At 44.0% G+C, this 20,312-nt stretch overlaps 1 protein-coding gene across 1 annotated transcript in view; it reads right to left on the bottom strand.

The window, feature by feature from the left end:
* Positions 1–17,911, bottom strand: part of HSD17B2 (hydroxysteroid 17-beta dehydrogenase 2) — a 63,336-nt gene extending 45,425 nt beyond the window's left edge. The window contains exon 1 of the mRNA XM_054455189.2: positions 17,443–17,911. Coding sequence (XP_054311164.1) covers positions 17,443–17,704 — 262 coding nt within the window. The 5' untranslated portion in view covers positions 17,705–17,911. The remainder of the gene's footprint in view (positions 1–17,442) is intronic.
* Between the last annotated feature and the right edge of the window lie 2,401 nt (positions 17,912–20,312).

Below are 20,312 nucleotides of genomic sequence, written 5' to 3'. Positions count from 1 at the left end.
ATCTCTGCTACTTTAAAAATAAATAAATTAATTAATAATAAAAAATAAATAAAAATTAAAACTCGGGAGAATGAAAAATGATGATATTTCAATCTTCTCTTTTCATTTCTGTAGACTCTGCAGGGGTGTATCAATTGTAGTTTGCTTGGGATGTGCGCCTCTTCCAAATCTTCTCTACCTGTAAGACTTTTGGTTTGGCTTTTTCCCCTGCAGTCTAGGTGACTCTGATCACCAATTCCCTGATGTACGTGGGCTGCTTCTGTTGACTTCTGCATTTTCCATGCAGCCAAAGCCTGTGCTACCAGAAAAAAAGTTCTTAGCAACTTTTAGCTAATAAGTGCTATAGTTGGAATGTGTTCCCCAAATTTCATGTGTAGTAAACTTAATCGACAAATTCATATGTTGATAGCATTGAGAGGTGGAGCCTTTGGGAGATAATTAGGACTAGATAAGGTCATAATGGAGCCCCCAAGAGGGGGCTGGTGGCTTTATAAGAAGAGGAAGAGAGACCTAAGCTGGCATGCTCTTGCCCTCTTACCATATGATGCCCTCCACCATGTTATGATGCAGAAAGAAAGAGCAATGCCAGTACCATGCTCTTCGGTTTTTCAGCCTCCAGAAATGTGAGTGAATAAATTTCTGTTGTTTTAAGGCACCCAGTTTGTTCTACTTTGTTACAGCAGTTCCAGGAGACCAATAAAGTGAACTACCCCTCTCCTACTACATGTGATCTTCAGTAGACTGCCCAACACTGCCCAAGCTAAGAGAAAGGATGCTTTTTCCCTGGATTGTGAGTTTTGAGCATAAAAAAACAGAGAGATGGGCAAGACCTAGATTCAGGGCCTAGCTTTGTCATTTACTCTCCTAGTGGGACTAGGAAAAGCTAGTTCAAGGGAAATGCATGCCCAGGGTCTAGCCTTCTCTAGAGAGTTTCTGAGCGGGTAGAAAACCTCAAGGAATGCTCCCTGAGGGAGACTCATGCTATGAGCAAACTAGAACTCACTGACAATTCCATTCACAGCACCCTCTCACTAGAAACATTTGGATACATGACAGTTCGCTTGCTCTGACCAAGGAGGAACAGCTGCCCACACTCAGTTCCCTGGGTCTAAGAGACAGTCAGAAAATATCTTTGTTAAATTCATTATTTGCAAAGGCCTGGGCAGAAGACCAAAACAGAAAAAGAGGTAAGAGGATCCAGGCGTAGCTTCTCAATTTTTGGCAAACCAGAATGCCCATCCAAACAACAGAGAGGGGCACAGCCTCCCCAGTCCCACAGCCCACCAAGGAAGGACCTGGGATTGCTCATTTTTCCAGGGACCAACCCCTATAAGAATAGTCTCAGCAAACTACCTACAAGACTGTCATCAAATCTCAGATGCAACTTGATCCCTGGTCATACACCGCACAGACGTTATTTCCTGAGCACCTGTGATGTGGTGGGCACTGTATAAGGCACTGAGGGCACAGTGTGATCCTATCCTTGGTGATGGCGAGCCCTTGATAGAGACCTGCACCAGGTGCCAAGGGCACATGAAGAAGCATCCAAAGCCCATGGGGTCTGGGAGAGAGCAGGGAAGATTACTCAGTTAAGCAAACTCTCAAAAGTAGTATCCCCATTTTACAGATTGGTAATCTGAGGCTCTGATATGTTAATTATTGGACCTAGGTCACACACCAAGCAGCTGGCAGGGCTGAGAAGCTGCAACTAACTGATTCCAAAGTCCATGCTCTTTTTTTCTTTTTTTATTTTACTTTAAGTTCCGGATACATGGGCAGAACGTACAGGTTTGTTACATAGCTGTATGTGTGGCATGGTGGTTTGCTTCACCTATCAACTCGTCACCCTAGTGTTAAGCCCTGCATGCATTAGCTATTTGTCCTGATACTTTCCCTCCCCTCACCCTCACCCCCACCCCGATAGGCCCCGATGTGTGCTGTTCCTCTCTCTGCGTCCATATGTTCTCATAGTTCAGTTCCCACTTAAGAGTGAGAACATGCGGTATTTGGTTTTCTGTTCCTGTGTTAGTTTGCTGAGGATGATGGCTTCCAGCTTCATCCATGTCTCTGCAAGGGGCATTATCTCATTCCTTTTTAGTCCATGCTCTTTTTGCGCTGCTAGATAATCTCACCAACCCTGGCGGGAAGGCATTTGCCTGCCTAGCAGTCTTCGTTTGCTCATGCATTCATTCATGCATGCACGCATTTCCTCAACACAAGTTTATTAAGCATCTACTGCATACCAGGAGCCGTACGCAATGCTGTTATTACAGAATTGAATGAAATAGTCAAGATAGTCTAGTGGGACTATGACACAGATATTTACTAGATAAATATTCAATTTCAAGGTGAGAAAAGTTCTATGAAAGTAACAAATAGGATATGAAGATTGAGAAATACACCTGGAGACTTAAAGCCTGGAGAACAGAGAATACCTGTTCAAGAAGTTAATATTTAAGCTAGTAGTTATCAATTGGCAGGGATTTTGTCCTCATGAGGCATTTGGCATTGTCTAGAGACATTTTTTCTTATCACGACTGGGGAGCAGATTATTGTGTTATCCAGTGAGTAGAGACTAAACATCCTATAATGTACGGAAAAGCCCCAACGACAAAGAAATTTTCCAGCCCCATATGTCAATAGTGCCAACATTTAAAAAAAAAAAAACCATGACTACAAGCAGTTAATTGTCATCTCTTAGACTAAGACACGAAGGTGAAGAAGAAGCCAGCCTGTAAAGGGTGGAGGAAAAAGCATTCCAGGTGAAAAGAACAGTACATGGAAAGACTTTAGAGCTTGGTGCTTCAAGCCAACCAGCAGGGGAGAGAGGTGCGGGATCTGGGGGCTCAGATTCCACAGGGCCTTCTGGTCTTGGGCAAAAGTTTGGGTTTGAATTCTCTACGGCAGAAAGCCTTTGATGGGTCTTAAGCCAGAAAAGGACACTCAACCTACTCTGCAGAGAACAAGTTAAAGAGACAAAAGTGGAATCCCAGAGGCCAGGGAGTAGCCCTAGAACAAATGACGGTAGCTTTGACTACATCAGAAGCAGGGGAGGTGACGAGCCGTGGACATATCTAGGTGCACTTGGAAAGTAATAGCCTCAGCACTGAGAACGAATTGTATATGGGTGGGCAGGGGAGGAGATGGGCAGAGAAATGAGAATGAAGGGGAGCTCTTGGGATTCTGGTCTGTACAGAGTGCTGGGTAGTGCAGCTCACAAAGGTGGGGAACCCTGAGCAAGGGCCAGATAGGGAAGGGTCCCAAATCAAGAACTCAGTTTCAAGCATATAAAGCCTGAGACATCCAGTGGAACTGGGTACATAAGGTGTTGGAGACAGAAATTGTTTATACAAGATTTTGAGCTGTGGTTCATTCGTAAAGTAGGGCTGGCTATCCATTAGCTTCACCTGAGATGGAGGCTCTCTAAAGAAACACCAATGCCCAGGCACATGCCTTAGATCAGGTAAACTTGAGCTCTGGGAGTGGGTGCCCAAGCATCATTATTTTTTAAAAGCCCCAAGGTGATTCTGACACACAGTGACAGTTGATATCGACAAGATTCGAGAAGCTGTCCCAAGGTGGAGACCTTCTCTGTATGCATGCAGCCCCACTATGGGGCTGAGAAGCCTCACCTTTGTGCCTTACCAAAGGAACTGTCTCTAGTTTGTGTCTATTTAAAAATTCCATCTCTGCTGCTTCAGTGGTTGGCTGAAGTCTATCTGTCAAAACAATGAACTGCTTGTAGTCTTGGGTTCTTGTGTTACCTGCAGTTCCAGACCTTTTGTTCCAAGCCTCTCTTGTTTACGGCAATGTCAATCTCCTGATAAAGCCCCAGGGCTGTTTCCTCTCTTTCATTCTTTGGGGGACAGAATGTTTGCAATCTCTTTTGTGAACTTTCTTTCCAAAATGCTCACAGCATCTTCTGATACCTTGTACTCAAAGCAGGAGATACATTCAGACCTGGCCTATTCTTCAAGGTGCAGTTAAATCTCCATTCCCTTTATTATTATGGGGCACCCATGATGTGACTTGCTTTGTACCTGGCACTTGGGGAAACCATGATCCACATGAATGACATGACCCCTCACCTAGGACAAAGTGTCTCAACCTCAGAGCTATTGACATTTGAGGTCAGGTAATTTTTTTGTGGTAGGGGCTGTCCTTTGCATTATAGAATGTTCAGTGGCATCCTGGCCTCAACACTCAATACCTGTAGCACCTTGTTACTTCCCCCTACCCTATAGGTTTTGACAACCAAAAATATCTCCAGAATTGCCAAATATTCCCCTAGGTAGCCAAATTACTCCCAGTAAAGAACAACTGCTTGAGAGGGAAGAGTATATTAAATAAATAGTCACAGAGAATGCTGATAAAGAATATGAAAGGGTCATAAACAGGAGAGATGTAATTGAACAGAGACATATAAGCTCAACATGGGACTACCTGTTCCAGCCCAGAAAGTAGCCAGGATTATTTTCGTCATAATGAGTTCTCTGGTTACTTTATTGTCCTTTGTCTTCTTTGATTTCCTACAGCAGCATTCACTGTTTGTGTGCTATGCAGCCAGGCACAACACAAAGCATTTGGCATGCTCATTTCATTTTATTCTCATAACTATTCCACTGACTACAAGCAGTGCATTGTCACATCTTATACAACTACCCTATAACCAACACTGGCACCACAAACAATTGAAGATTTCCTATATAAGTAAATTGCCTTTCTAACCAATTGCATGTCATATTAGTCTTGCAAACTAGAACAAAGCTGAGACATCTATATGTCCACTTTTTCTTTATCTCTTAAGCAACAGCCTCCTAGTTCATCAGTTATCACAATCCTTTTTGTACTATTAATGTCTCTTCTTCAAGTCCTTCCTTCTGGATCTCCAAATCACTCTGCAAATTTCTCTCTTCCACCAAATTTTTTCTTTTGATCTTCTTGTTCCCTGGAGCTAATTCCCCATCTTCTCCTTCTGTTTTCCACCAAAATTCTCAAATTTTCAGACTTGCTCACTAACATCATCTCCTTGCTGCCTTTGCACTGGGACTCCTTCCTGTACCCTTTCCTGAAAGAATTCTCTCTAATCAGTATCCCCAAGGCAGTGAATGCAGAGCTATCGGCTCATCTCATTCACTCTCTCCTCCATACTGGATGTTGTTTGTAACTATTTTCCTTGGAACCCTACACCACCCAGTTCTCCCTTCCACCTCCTATCCTATAGGTATGAGTGGACCCCACCGCCCAGTGCCCTGTCCTAATCTCTGTCTACACTCGTCTCTCGGGTATCTTTTTAGGTTTCAGAGCTTCATTTGTCCTACCTATGTGGAAGATTAACCTAATTTTATCTTCCATCTTGGGCTGTTTCTTGGATTTTAGCCTCATTTCTCCAATTTAATTTGGACACCACCACCTGAATACAATCTTGGCATGTCAAATTCAACATGTCTCAAACAAAAGGTATTATATTTTTCGCAAAGTCAGCTCCTCTTCCTCAGTCTCGCAAGACCTATGGTTTCTCTTCATTGTAAAAATCACCCTCAGACCCTCAGAATCATTCTCTACGTTCCCTTGTCTATGCATTCATTCCTTGAGATTGTTGTGGGCACCATGTTTTTCACTGGGGCCATAGTGCCTCCATGCATGGAGCTCATGGTCCATCTGGAAATCCAGGAAGTCAAAAGAGGAATCAGAAAGGGCATTGATGAGAGCCATGATAGGGAGAGTCCAATGTGCAGTGGGTCTCTCCTTTTCTTCTCTGCCTAGGTCCAATGAGACAGCAAGTCCTACAGGGCTTCCTTCATAAAGTCCCTCCAGTTGGCTGCTTGCTCTTCCAACTCATGGCCTCTACCCCAGTCTCCTACATGCTCTTGCCTCTTCTCACTTCTGCCCACTTCTCTGAACTCTCACACATTATACTGTCCTGCAATATCCTGGCTTCTTGCCTACCTGCTCCTCTATACTGCAAGTTGATTCAATGTCATGAACGCATGCTATTTGCCACTGTATTCCCAGTACCAGGCAGAGTTGCTCAATAAGTGTTGGTGAAATAATGAATGAATGGATTCTGATCCCCTTTCCACACTGCTAATCAGAGTTCTTTTTTAAAACCCTCCTATGTCATTGTCTTCTTCTCTAGCTCTTCCCTAAAATTCATTCTTTAACAACATACCAGGTAGGTTCTGAAGTAGTAATCTAGAGGTAGTCAGGTAACAACCCCCGGGCATGACTGGGAATATTTGGAAAACAGTGACAAGCTTCATGAGCACAGGGCACTTATGATTGCTCACTGGAGAAGTGCCACCCCTGCTAATGGAGGGAGATCAGGAAGTTCCTGGCTGTTCAGTCTTTAATGTTCTCTGGTGCTATGGGGTAAGGAGTTCTCTTTCTTAAGGAATGAAAGTCAGCTTTGCCATAAGATTCTGTGTCTGAATTCGGAAGGTGCTTGGGTCAGCTTAGCAGGTCTGAAAAAGACGGCAGCCAATGCCCCTTTCCCTCAAGGGGAGCACACTTACCATCTACCTGTCTGCACTGCTTATATTATCTCCTTGAGCTAAAAGACCTGCATTTGAATTCCAGCACTGCCAATTACTTATTTGTCACTTGGCCTTAGTTATGTAAACTCTTGAAAAACCTCAATTTCTTCACCGTTGAGTGGGGTTAATAATAAAAGCCATTTCATCAATATCTGGACCATGATCACTCTAGAATATGGGTATTGAGTATACTGTGTACATTGGCTCCTCTTGTGTACACTTAAAGCTTTTCATAATTTCTTTTTCCATATCAGCTCACTGCAACATCTGACTCCCAGGTTCAAGCGATCCTCCTGCCTCAGCCTCCCGAGTAGCTGGGATTACAGGTGCCCAACACCATGCCCAGCTAATTTTTGTATTTTTGGTAGATATGGGGTTTCACCATGTTGCTCAGTCTAGTGTTGAACTCCTGGGCTCAAGTGATCTGCCTGCCTCAGCCTCCCAAAGTGCTGGGATTACAGGCGTGAGCCACCATGCCTGGCCCATAATATTTTTTTAAATTATCTTATAAGGTGTTTGTAAGAATTAAATGAAATTAGGCATGGAAAGTGCTCCTTACAGTGTCTGACACATAGGAAGCCTCTGATACAAGGTGGTTCTCCATAGCACAGTCACACCACTATCCTGGCCATGAGGGTTTTGGGGCACTGAGATCATCTTATCCATTCATTGGTTTGTTGCGTTATGTCTTCCTCCACTAGAACTAAGTTTCATGAGGCAGGGCCTTATTCTGTTTTTGCTCCACACTGTATCTCAAGTGTGCATAGTAGGCAATTGGTACTGAAAACATGAGCTGTGAAAACAACCAGCTTCGGCCCCAGCCACGGCTCACATCAATCACACATCCTGCTCCCAGTCAGCACCCTTCGCTCCCCACCTAAGAGGTAATGCCCTGCCTCATAGAGAGATGGGGACTCAGGAGGAAACGCAACGGGCGAACAGTTTGCCTAGAGCAAAGGTCTTCACAATCCAGCACCTCCCAAAGACTCTCTGTAACAGAAGAACCAAAAAGACAGCTCAGGGTAAATTATCAGGACTGAGAAGAATCAGGAGAGAAAACTCAAGAGGCTAGAGTGGTCCCAGCAGAAGCTCTCAATGAGGTCAGAGCTTAAAAGGGCATGAACCAAAGGTAGACAGCACAGAGCCAAGAGTCTCAACATTGGAGAAGCATCTGTCAGTGAAAACTGGGATTAAGCTGAGACCTGCAAAGCAAGTCTGCTACAAAAAGAGGGCTTGCTAGCCAAGAAACAGTAAGAATGCAAAAGAACAAAGGAGCAGGGCACCATTGTATGAGGCTGATGAGGCACATTGATGAATGGCCCAGAAGGCAGAACTCTAATCGCCTATATTCCTTTTGTCTCCTTTGCCAAGGGGATTACTGAACTGGAAAAGATAGAAAATAGGTAAAAATCATTATATTTTATGAAGCAGCTACTATGTATCAGGCAGCAATATATATTCACAATCTTGCTTAATCCTTAGAAGAGATATCAATCATGATTCCACTTTATATGTGAGAAAAATTAACCTCATAGAGGTGAAGCAGCTTTCTCATGAGTGCAGAGCTAGTGAGTAGTCTAATATCTTCATTTAGATACTGTATATCTTAAGATGGAAGCTTACGATGGATGGGGGGCTCACGGGGGGTAAACAGCCCAGCGCTGACCCCATTTAAGTTCACAGTCAAACCTCCCTGGACCATTTTCATACCAGCTGCAGTTTAGACACAGCATCCGCTATTCAGAGAGTCGATTTTCTTTTCTTTTTTCTCTTTTCTTTTTTTTTTTTTTTTTTTTTTTGGACAGAGTTTTACTCTGTCACCCAAGCTGGAGTGCAGTGGTGTGATCTCGGCTCACTGCAACCTCTGCCTCTCATGTTCAAGCGATTTTCCTGTCTCAGCCTCCTGAGTAGAGTAGCCGGGATTACAGGTGCACACCACCACGCCCCACTAATTTTTGTGTTTTTAGTAGAGATTTGGTTTCGCCCTGTTGGCCGGGCTGGTCTCGAACTCCTGACCTCAGGTGATCTGCCCACCTTGGCCTCCCAAAGTGCTGAGATTACAAGCGTGAGCCACCATGCCCAGCCAGAAGTGTTGGTTTTCTGAACCTAGTGTGGCAGGGGAACATTTCTTCCCCACTTCCTATGCCGTCTGCAATATGGAGGGATACCTTTCAGTGTGACGTTCCTGGCCCCTCTGGTTCCTCTACCCTCCTCCCACCAGGGAGGTAGAGCAAAGTATCTGATTGGTGAGTTTGGCAGAAAGAATTGGACATGAACATTTTGCCTGGTGCAAAGGTCTTTTCTCTCTCTAGCAGGAGAACCAAATGACAACTCGGAGGAAATGATCAGGACTGAGAAGGAGAGGAGAAAATCCAAGAGGCCAGACCCTCACGTGGACCCTGTCCTCTCTTCCTTACAACCTCCCAGCCTATAAACACCTGTGCTAAGCCCAGCTGCCCAGTCCAGGCCCCATCTGTGGGTGAGGCCTGAGACTTTTCGACCTTGCCTTGGCTGAGCAACGTTATTACCACATGCCTAAGACCCGTGCTCCAATGCATCTATCAGGAATAAAGCTGATGTCTTAAGCCCCTGTCTCATTTCTCCATTGGTTCAGAATTCAGGGGAAATTCTGTTTAGGGACTGACCCCACCAAACAAAGCAACAGCATCTGGTGAAGAACCCTGCATTTGTTCTGATTTAATTTCACCTCATTTAGTTCCAGTTGGGTTTGTATTGCTCATACCAAGATGGTATGTTATATTAACTCTGAGTCAACAGCTCAGAGGAATGTCAAGAAAGAAACTGGAAATGGTTCAGAGGAGGCTAAATAGAATGATGAATGTTCTGGAAACTAGGCCATGGGAGGAACGGTAAAAGGAATGAGAAGATTTAGTTCAAAGAAGATTTGACTCTGATATGATGCAGTCCACATGTTTCAAGGGCAATCATGCAAAATAATACTTTAATTAGATTATGTGACTTCCAAGAGCAGAGTTAACTTCAAGGGAAGAATATTTCGTTCATTATAAGGAAGATATTTACAACCATTAGCATTGTATAAAAATGAAGTAACTTCCACCAATAGGGGGTCAACTCCCTGTCACTGGGATTATTCAAAACCCCAGTGGATGAAATGGGATGATCCTGAAAAGGGGGTTCAGGTGTTGGGAAATGGTTGAGTCTGAAATAAAGTTTATCTATATGATTTTTATAAACCCTAAAGTGGCTGAGTGAGCTGTTCTTGGCTCCTCACCCCTTTCCCCCCAATATCACAAGTGACCTGAAACAAGGAGGGCAGGCCAGGGGAGACCCCTTGCATGTGGCCAGATCCTGCCTGGGGAGCCCCAGTCCCCACATTGCACTGGCTAATGAGAGGGAACATGGAAGGCTCAAAGCTCTATGTGCTCCACTAGGGAAAAGCTTGGCCCAAGAGGAACGTCTTTTTCCCCTCATCCTTCCTTGAAGGAGTCTGTGATAGCCTGACTAAGAAGACAGAGGCCCTGATAGCAAAGTAACCCACAGAAATGATGTCAAGAGATGCAACTGCATAAGCAAGAGAAAAATTTCTTCTCTGCCTGCTCCTCTCTGCAGGAACCAGAGCAGAAGTTGAAAGCTAACATTTGGCCACAAGAATGTGTTCTGTTTGATCTATGGGATTGTTTAAAATATAAGAAAGAGACCAGATGCAGTGGCTTACATCTGTAATCCCAGCAATTTAGGAGGCCGAGGCAGGTGGATTAGCTGAGGTCAGGAGTTCGAGACCAGCCTGACCAACATGGTGACATCCCATCTCTACTAAAAATACAAAATTAGCTGGGCATGGTGGTAAGTGCCTATAATCCCAGCTACTTGGGAGGCTGAGGCAGGAGAATTGCTTGAACCCAGGAGGAGGAGGTTGCAGTGAGCCGAGATTGTGCCATTGCACTCCAGCTTCGGTAACAAGACCAAAACTCCTTCTCAAAAAGTAATAAACAAATAAAATAAAATGTAAGAAAGAAATCATTGCCTACTTGTTTTAAATGGGAGATTTCACACACAAAGATCCACAATTTTCTATTTCCCCTTGAATACCACAAAAATGGCAAAGTGGTAATAATTGACTGGAAGTAGGAAGCAGCTGCCTTCTCTAGTCACGGGGTATGTGCTCCAGTTTGCATGGAACTTACCACCCTCCACCAAGTTCTAGACACTGAGGCCAAATGCAATAGTTCCAGCTCACGCCTGTCATCCCAGCATTGTGCGAAGCCAGGCGCGGTGGCTCGTGCCTGTCATCCCAGCACTGTGGGAGCCTGGGCGTGGTGGTTCACGCCTGTAATCCCAGCACTTTGGGAGGCCGAGGCGGGAAGATCACTTGAGGTCAGGGGTTCAAGCCCAGCCTGGTCAACATGGTGAAACCCCCTCTCTACTAAAAAATACAAAAATTAGCTAGGCATGGTGGCGGGCCCCTGTAATCCCAGCTACTCAGGAGGCTGAGGCAAGAAGAATTGCTTGAACCTGGAAGGCAGAGATTGCAGTGAACCAAGATCGCACCACTGCACTCCAGCCTGGGCGACAGAGAGAGACTCTGTGCATAAAAAATTAAAAAAAAAAAAAAAGAAAAGAAAAGAAAGGGGAAAGGATCAGGAGAGGAGATGATAAATTTGTTTTAAAACATGCCAAATTTAAAGTTTCAGGCTAAAATTCTGGAAATACGAGTCATAAGAGTCATAATAAGGAGGTCATAAGAATGTCAGGTATGCAAAACCACGATTTGCCAGTCCTCTCACAGAGGAGATAATTGATACCACAGGAGCAGGTATGACTTTGCTGCTGGGTAGGGAATACAGCCATATAAGAAGGTGGAGTAAAGACAGAGTCAGAGATTACCTTGGAGGAAGTGTAGGAAGAAGAACCCGGAAGAGTCAAAGGACAAAGAAGCATGGAAATGCAGCTCCTGCAAGGCTAACGAGGCCATGAAAAGAAAGAAAATATGGTCGGCAGTGCTGGAGCAGAAGTCAAGCTCTGGTGATTAGAAGGACACCAGTGACCCTTAGAGAGCAGTTTCAGCAGCCTGGTGGAAGCCAGTGGATGTTCTATTTGTGCCACATCTTGGGTAAGCAGGAGCACGCTTAGAGCCAAGTCAGCACAAAGCCTTGTCCAGGGCAAGCCAACAATTAAGTCACTACAGAACAATGGAGCTTCCAACAGCTCAGCCATGTCACTCTGCCCTTTTTATGCAAATCACCCCAGCAAAAAGAACAGCAAAGATAAGTACCTAAGTGAGTGGGCAGATTGGGACAATCCTATTGTGTCCAACTAATGACCATGAAAAGGAGAGGACGTTTCACCAACATAGTTGGTTCACTCACTACGCATTCACTCATTAACATTGTGTTAGGCCTAACGTGCTGAGAGACTGAGAAGAGGCACATGGTCATAAAAAGAGACCTGGTTCCTGCCTTCAAGCTGCTTGCAGTATAGTTGGCATGGATTTCCATGCCGTCAGAATACTCCCCAATCAAAACACTCCATTATAATGCCTGATACAATCATTGTTCAAACTTTCACAAAATTACCTGGGTTAACAATACCTTTTTTATGCTTCCCTGTGGTAGGTAAAGGTAAAACTTAAACCACATGATAAGTGGGGACATTTGTTCATGTAAAAATCATCTGGTAGACTGGATTATAGACTCACTAAGGGCCATCCTTTAAACATCCACCATCACTTTGTTGCTCATGTTTCTCCAGCATCTATCTACAAATCTAACCAAGTTCTATTTCATTATTTCCAACTTCCAGTGACACTTCACTTGAACTGCCCTTCACTGCTCTCAGACTCAGTTCTGAAGTCACGCTTAGCACATGGCATCTCTCAAATCATCACCCTCTGCAAACATCCCTAGCCCTGTCTATGGTACCCTTATTTCATCGTCCCTCATAAGCATCTTCTACACCCAATCAATTGCCAAGCTCTGTATTAAGCAGAGTCATGGGCACATAATAGACGTTCAATATTTACTGGTTGATTGAGTGGACACGTTTTATATCCTGGGTAACGTTTGTGGGCTAATACCAACTATGGATCTAACACTTCTAATCACAGTGGTTAAGAGGATGGCTTTTGGTGAGAGATGCATCTGATCTGGGTTTAGTCCAATCTCGGCTACGTAGTAGCTCAGCGACTTTGGACACATTTCCTTGTTTACAAATGTTAATTATTAGGGTTGTGAGAATCAAATATAAAATGCATGTAAAGGTCAGAGCACAGAGATGTTATTTCTCTTAGTCTCTTAGTCCACTGTCAATGTTTATCCATCTAAATAATCTAACGTGAAATCCAAAGGAGTCCAAACCCCAAGATGATACCCACGGTATTCAACTTGAGAACCTTATTTGGACTATTCAATAATTGCAAGAAGGGATCATCACTCACCTGAGACCCTTTCTTGTGAGCATAAAATATTTTCACTGAAAACAGATCTTACTTCTCCTCCTGGATCCATTCTCCAATATATCCAGTTTTGAAAATTTCAATTAAAAATTATCTAATGCAGCACGCTTTATTGAGTGCTAGCTGTATTCATTGTAGCTACTTAACCAATTAGGCTGGAATACCTTCCCACTTTCCCCCTAGAAAACTAATTTTAGATTCTTAACAAGGTCCCTCTTTTTTTGTCAAGCTTTCCCCAGCCCCACACACAAGACCTGTGTCTGCCTGGGATCCACTTTGGGAATGAACCTGGAGGTTTCTTATGTGCCCCATCACACAGCCACAGTTGGGTGTGGCCATGTCTTCCCCAGTGGTACATGAAGCCCTGAGGTGTCTGCTCTGTACACAGTAGATGCTGAATCAGTACTCAATATTTGAGATGGTTGAGAAAGACTGGAGGGGGCAAGATGAAAGGCCAGAGGATAGAAGATTAAAGTTACCTGTGCATCTCCTGCCAAGCTTAGAGGGTAGGCTGAGAAGGACAATGCGCAACCTCAGAAGAGGGGGAAGGAACTCCAGTGAATGTGTGTCCAAGATGAAGGAAAAGCAGGAATTTTGACCCCATCACTTGACAGTAATTGCATGGTCTTAAAATTTTCTTCCCCCTTTGCTTCTGGAAAATGCATGGCACATACTGGGCCCTCAATGAATATTTATTGAGTGAATACATGAATGCTTCTTCTCTCTGTTTGTCAACGTTTTCTTTTGTTCTTTTTCTTTCTTCATGTTCTTCCTAACTACTCAAGCTTTCCCCTCACCACTCCAATACAGTCATTCTCTCTCTCTCTCTCTCTCTCTCTCTCTCTCTCATCTGCTAACTCCATCTATAGTAGTATAACATATGTAGGGGTGTGTGTGTGTTTGTGCGTGTGCATGTGTGTGTGTGTATTATTTTCCATTTACAGAGGAGAAAACAGAGTCCCAAAATCCAAAACCGAGCACCAAAGTTTACACAGCTGTCCACACAGCTAGTAATAAAGATGCAGCAAATAAGATCCTATTCCCCCAGAACCCTCCCACTGTTGTGTGCATCAATCCATGGTGCACTTTGACTCCCAGCAGCCAGCACCTGCAATTCTTTCCCCAAAGGGCCAGAACCCATTTTGCCAGCCAGTGTCCATATGGTGCCAGAAGTGCATGGAATTAAGTCTCTCCTCCTGCCCACAACCAAGGAGGAAGAGGGGTGACTGCCCTTAACTAATGATTGACTGGTGTGAAGGCATAAAGACTACAGCTCTCCAGTCCCCAATCAGCACAGCTCTGATGAGTGATCCACACCACCCCACGTCCACCGAGGGTGATCAAGCCCAAGTGATCCTCAGAGGACTTCTCAATGTCGCACCCTTACCTGGCTTCTTCCTTTTCCCTGCCCATCTTCTCTGGAAACCCTCCTAATAAATCTTTCCCACAAATCCTCACAGAAAGCACTGCCTCTGGGGACCTAGCCTAAGTCAAGGTAGATGCAGGATTCAAACCCAAGCCTGTCTGTCTTCAAAGTTTTTTCCCACTATGTTGTGGTTGAGATTTTATTACAATCGTGTTGGTCTGCTCTTTGTTCATTTTACAGTTATACATTTAAAATGCATCATACAACCCTGTCTCTACTAAAAATACAAAAATTAGCCAGGCGTGGTAGTACGTGCCTGTAATCCCAGCTACTTGAGAAGCTGAGGCAGGAGAATCACTTGAACCCGGGAGGCAGAGGTTGCAGTGAGCTGAGATCATGCCACTGCACTCCAGCCTGGGCAACAGAGTGAGACCCCATCTCAAAAAATAAAATAAAATAAAATAAAATGCATCACACATACATTTTAAAAATTTGAATGGCCACTGTGGTTTCAGGTATCTTGAAGACAAATACGTATTCAAACACTCTATGCTTGCTTACTTTTTCTTACTATAATTATATTGTCTCTGAGGCAACAGACTTTCGAACATCTTAGCAAAATGAAATAAAGTGCTCAAAGGGGAGAAAAAGGTTATTTTTTTAACTTGTCTCTGTAATTGCCTCTCGCCTGGGTCCATAATTAAATACAAACCAAAAGGAGCTTTAGCTGTTTTGTGTTCTCTTTTAAGTATTTTTATTGTATGAGTAATGTAATCACACTAGAGAAATTTGAAATCCAGGGGAGAAAAAAACACGCAAATACTCTAATCCAACCATTAACCAACTATTTCCTTTATAAACTATTTCCTTTCATTTACATACTATTTCCAGTACACTAATACAACCATATACAAACTATTTTCTTCCAGCTGTTATCACAGCTTTTTGCCCAGCCCAGAGATCTATGCATTTGACGTGGCTGTAGACTTGTTCCAACCCTGGGGTTTCCTGTGTGTTTTCCTTTGTCCCAAGCAGTTTTCCATGTAACACAGTTCTTGTGGCTGTCATTTTTAATGGTTGCACATTGTTATCCCCAGAGGATGTACCATATATTATCACCCTTTTTGTTGCTTTTGATATTTAATATTAATCTTAATTAAATAATAAGATTGTGTTGAATGTGCCATTTTGGTTTTGCTTCTACTCTTTTTTTCATATTTCAGATTATGTCTTTAAAATAAATTTCCAAGACTTTAATTATCAGATAAAGGAACCATATATATGGTTTTGATGTACACTGACACATTTTTCTCCGGTCCTGCCCCACCAAAATGCATGCTAATCTATGTTATCACAAGCCAATGTGGAACAAAGGTTATTCCAAACTCAGCGTGGCTTCTTCATTCTTTAAAGAGTTCTGGTCTAACAAAATGAATTCATTTTAAATTTCTCGATTTCATACAAAGGTCTTGAAACCTTGTCTAGAATGGTATGAGCACATAGCATTCCTCATAAAAATGACAGAGAACTTGAAAATAACAACGTGAAAGTGACATTTCAGTCATCCTTAAATATATGTAGTGCTCATCTTAATTCTAAGCTTTCTTCATTGCCATAAGCATTTCATGCAGGGATTAGTCCTTGAGCTTGAGTTGCCTAATTGATTCAATCATCCTCACTCAACATTAAAGGCACGGCACCTTTCAGTGGCTGATGTGGGCTCACTGAGTTGGGCATATATTTTGTGAGCATTAATTAACACCTGCATCTTGAAATGCAGAGGATAAAGAATGTTGACAAAATAAACAAGCAAGAAGGGATTCGCATTTTCTCAGCTACCCTGTGGTTTGCCTGAGCTCATCCTAAGTTTTCATAACAGAACAGGACACAGAATAGGAAAATTGAGACTCTCTTTCAAATTTCACCGATAAGCCATTTGAGAATCCTAGTAAAAAAGTGGAAAATCCAGCCAGACTCCCAGATACATGATTCCAGGTGACATGCTTGCAGATAAACATCCCATTGACTGAATTTTCTCCCTTTAAACTTTCAAAAATTAATTTAAAGAAGCTTGTTTTCTGTGGCTTGTCAAACCCCCAACAAGCACCAATTTGCATTTTGTTTCAAGAAAGCATTTTACTTTAACCCAATAACAAAGTCTGTTTCTCTGCAAATTATCAAGCCCCAGATTTTCTCCCAACCACATCCCCATCCCATTCTTGCCTTCACCCTGAGGATCATGATCAGAGGGGTGATGATCTCCCACAAATGATTCCACAGCTGATTTTTTTTTTTATTTGGCAGGGCTTTCTGGGTTAGGATAACGATGGATAATCCTAATTACAGCCCTATCCAAGCTTAAACTCCATAACCAAACAAAAATTTTACAACTCAGAGAAATTTAATTTGGCCTCACACTTGCAATGGGGAAACACACACACATACACACACACACACATACACACACACACACACACAAAGAAGGGAAAAACTGGCAGCTCAGCTAACAGGCAACTGAATGTTGGACACGATGCCAAGTTGGTCCAATTAAGAAACATTAGAGGTCTAATGAGGAACAGTTCAGACAGGACACAAGGTTCTTGACAGCAGCCAAGCAAACTGCAAAGTCTCCAGCTCAGGTAAGTGAATCCCTTCAACATTTCAAAACAGCAAGGGACAAGTAGAACTTGGCTTGTAAGCGTTCTTGCATACCTACAGAAGAAGAGTCCAGGTGGAGAAGCTGGCCAAACATTGATGTCAGAACAAAAGTCCATTTAAGCCTAAAAAACAATCTATGGGACATTCCTGGATACAATAGAACACATGAAATATTGCCATTTTGCCTATTAATATTTATTCCTGGGAAATTAACAAAATCATTCTCTGGGTGCACTTCATCCTCTCCTTCCCTCCCACTACCAGCCCCTTCAAATGCACCTCCTGGAAAAAACGGAACCAAAACAATGTCATGAAAAATACTTGGGTGAGAGCTTTCATTTACTCCATGCCAAGTATTTGATTTTTAAGCCAGATTTGACAAAGTCCTGCTAAGGCAAAGCAAGTTTCAAATCATACCCTCAGTGAGAATTGTAGCACCGTCTGCTTACCTGTCACCAGGACTGCCTTCTGATCCACAGGTAACAACTCTTGGCCAGATAAGTAAGTATACGTGAGGAAACATGACACCGAGAAGAGGATCAAGCCCCAAAAAGGGGACAGGATGAGCAGGCAGACTGCACAGAGGCCTGCCAGGCAGACCATCCAGCTCCACGGCTGCCCCGAGCTCTTGTATTTGCAAAATACTGTCCCACATAGTACAGTGGGGACAGCCAGGCAGATCCATGCTGTGTCCGAGAAGAAAGTGCTCATTCTCAGTGACTCGCTGCACCTTCAAGTGCTCAGGGCCAGTGAGTCTAGCGGGCAAAGGCTGGCTGGAGGCAGCCTGAGTTATGTGAACAGAGAGTCAAGAAGGGAGGGGAGAAAGCAGCCCCAGCCCCTTTCGACTGAGCATAGATTAAGCATAATCATATTCCCAGTGGGTAATTTAAGCCAGTGTGCACTTCAACATAAATACCAAGGCACTTCCTATTTGACCGCTCTCCCCCCTCCCCGCCCCCTGCATACACAACATATGCACATACTCACCCACAAACACACACCTTCTATTTTTTTTTAATGACAGTCTACCTCTGGAGCGATGACTAATTGGATAATAATTGACAGAATTTGAACTGCATGGAGAATAACAGGAAGATCCTCTAGCTCACAGGAAAATACTGTCTTCTTCAAGAGCCTGCAGTGTGTCTGGGTGCTGAGTCCTTTTTCTGACTCGGGAGTGAATGAGTGTGTGTGTGTGTGTGTGTGTGTGTGTGTGTGCATGCATATAAATATAGGCAATCGATGAAGTTTGGAAAATAGATTCTGGAAGGGAAGGCACCTCTGATCTGGTCCATAGCTTCAGGACTCCAACAAATCCCAACTGAGGCAGGCTGAAGGGTTGGATGGAGAGGGATATGAGAGTAAAGGAAGATATTCCTTGGCAGAGGAAAGTGCTTTGGTCTTGCCTGAGTGGAAACATGCCAGGGAGAGATAATAATGACAATTAACTAATAGTGGCTAATATCTATTGGTAGTTTTTTGTGGCAGAGGCTGTGTATAGCTGCTTATTTGTTCATTCTCTTTATTGCAAGCATATTCTATACCGGCCTCCGTTCACTGGGGCTCCTCTCATCTCCTTGAATACTATATCCTCATGTAGTTCTAGTATTATAGTAATTTTACAGGTGAGGAAACCAGGGCACAGAGAGGATAAGAGACTTAGTCAAGATCACACAGCAGTGGAGTCTTGCAGCCTGATCTCAGAGCTTTACGCTCCTAAGCATTCTATTCCATTGCCTGCTTTAGGCAAAAAAAAATAAAAAATAAAAATTAGTACATTATGTGCTAGATCTTTCCTACTTTCACCCCATTTCAACCTTATAAAACCCTTTGAGATGGGTGTTATTATTATGGTCAGTTTACAGAGAGAAAAACTGAGGCTGGGAAAAAATAAATCCCTTACTCACAAGTGGCTTAAAAGCCAGCACTCTGCAGCTATGGCACCACCTAACTGTGCTGAGCCAGAGAGGGGCCACTGCACCTGGGCTCACGGTGTGCCCCATGTGGGCCACATGCCTGGCTGGAGGGAGGCGAGGTTGTGATAAAGGCTGGACTTTGGCATAGCTAGAGAGAAACAGTCTCTATTTGAGGTCAGTTTCCCTGTATTCAGATCTAATCTTAGCTCCACCACTTATTAATTACATAGTCTTGGGAGGGTCACTTCACCTCCCTAGATCTTCATCCCTTTGGCTATAAAATAATATCATATCCTGCCTGGAACAGTAGAAGGAACCTCATAAATGCTAGTGATTCATGTTTTTTAAACCGGAGGAGAATGAAGAATAAGAGGAAGTCGTGTAAAACAGAGTGTCCAGTGGAATATAGACTTGTCTCAAAACACGTGCTGGAGTTAAATGAGGGGCAGGAGGAGGAAGGAAGAGGATGCCTTTTGTGGATGATGTTGGGGAGGCAGGACTCGGGAAGGAAGGGACCCAGCAGCATATCCCCTGTAAAGGGAGGTGAGGCAGAGTCCACCTGGGCTCAAAGCCAACTCAAGACCCAAGGGAGAAGGGATGGGAAGCAGTGTCTTGTGAACCATTACTGTGCTGTGGGACTGTGGGGTTGGACAACAAGGCAGTTATGAGGGTCCACGTGGAGTGACGGCAACTGTTGTCTGCCCTCCCAGCCACATGGACATTTGAGTCAGGGAGATGTTACCAGCTCCAGGCCAGGAAGCTTAGGGGCAGGGATCTGGAATTGTCTTTGGCTAGCCCTGAACTCTCCCTCCCTCCACGGACCCCAATTCCTTCCTGGGTGCCATCTGAGCCACGGGACACCTCTCACAATCCTTGTGGTCTCACCAGCCCGGAGCATCCTGGCAGTTAGCTCCAGTCGAAAAACAGCTTCCAGGTGGGGAGACAGGACTAGTTATGGCTCTTCGCTGAGAGTCTTGGCATTTGGTCAGTGGCTCCCACCTTTGGGCTGGGCCAAACACCTGTGGAGGCTTCCTGCCAAGTGCACGCCCACATGAGAGGAGGTGACTTTTCTCCTGGAGGCAGCCCCTGTGAGTTCCCAGACCTACTCTGTCCTGGCGCTCCCAAGAGGAGGGCAAAATCTGTGAGCAAAAGCCACCCTCAGGCCACACAGAAGTCCCATGAAGGACACTCCCTGAGCCCTGATGGTGAAGGGGCTGAACAGTATTAAGAACATGAGCTTTCAGGTCTCACAGACTTCTAAATTGAGTTCGAATCCTGGCTTAGCTGTGAGGCACTGGGCAAGTTACTTGCCCTTCCTAAGCCTCAGTTTCCTCTTCTGTAAAATGGGAGTAGGAGGAGTCCTTCCTCCAAGGGCTGTTTTGAAAAATGAATGACACCATTCC

The sequence above is a fragment of the Pongo pygmaeus genome, chromosome 18 (assembly GCF_028885625.2).
Source record: "Pongo pygmaeus isolate AG05252 chromosome 18, NHGRI_mPonPyg2-v2.0_pri, whole genome shotgun sequence".
Classification (NCBI taxonomy): domain Eukaryota; kingdom Metazoa; phylum Chordata; class Mammalia; order Primates; family Hominidae; genus Pongo; species Pongo pygmaeus.
Note: the sequence above shows the minus strand (reverse complement) of the source record. Positions and strands in the feature narration are given on the sequence as shown.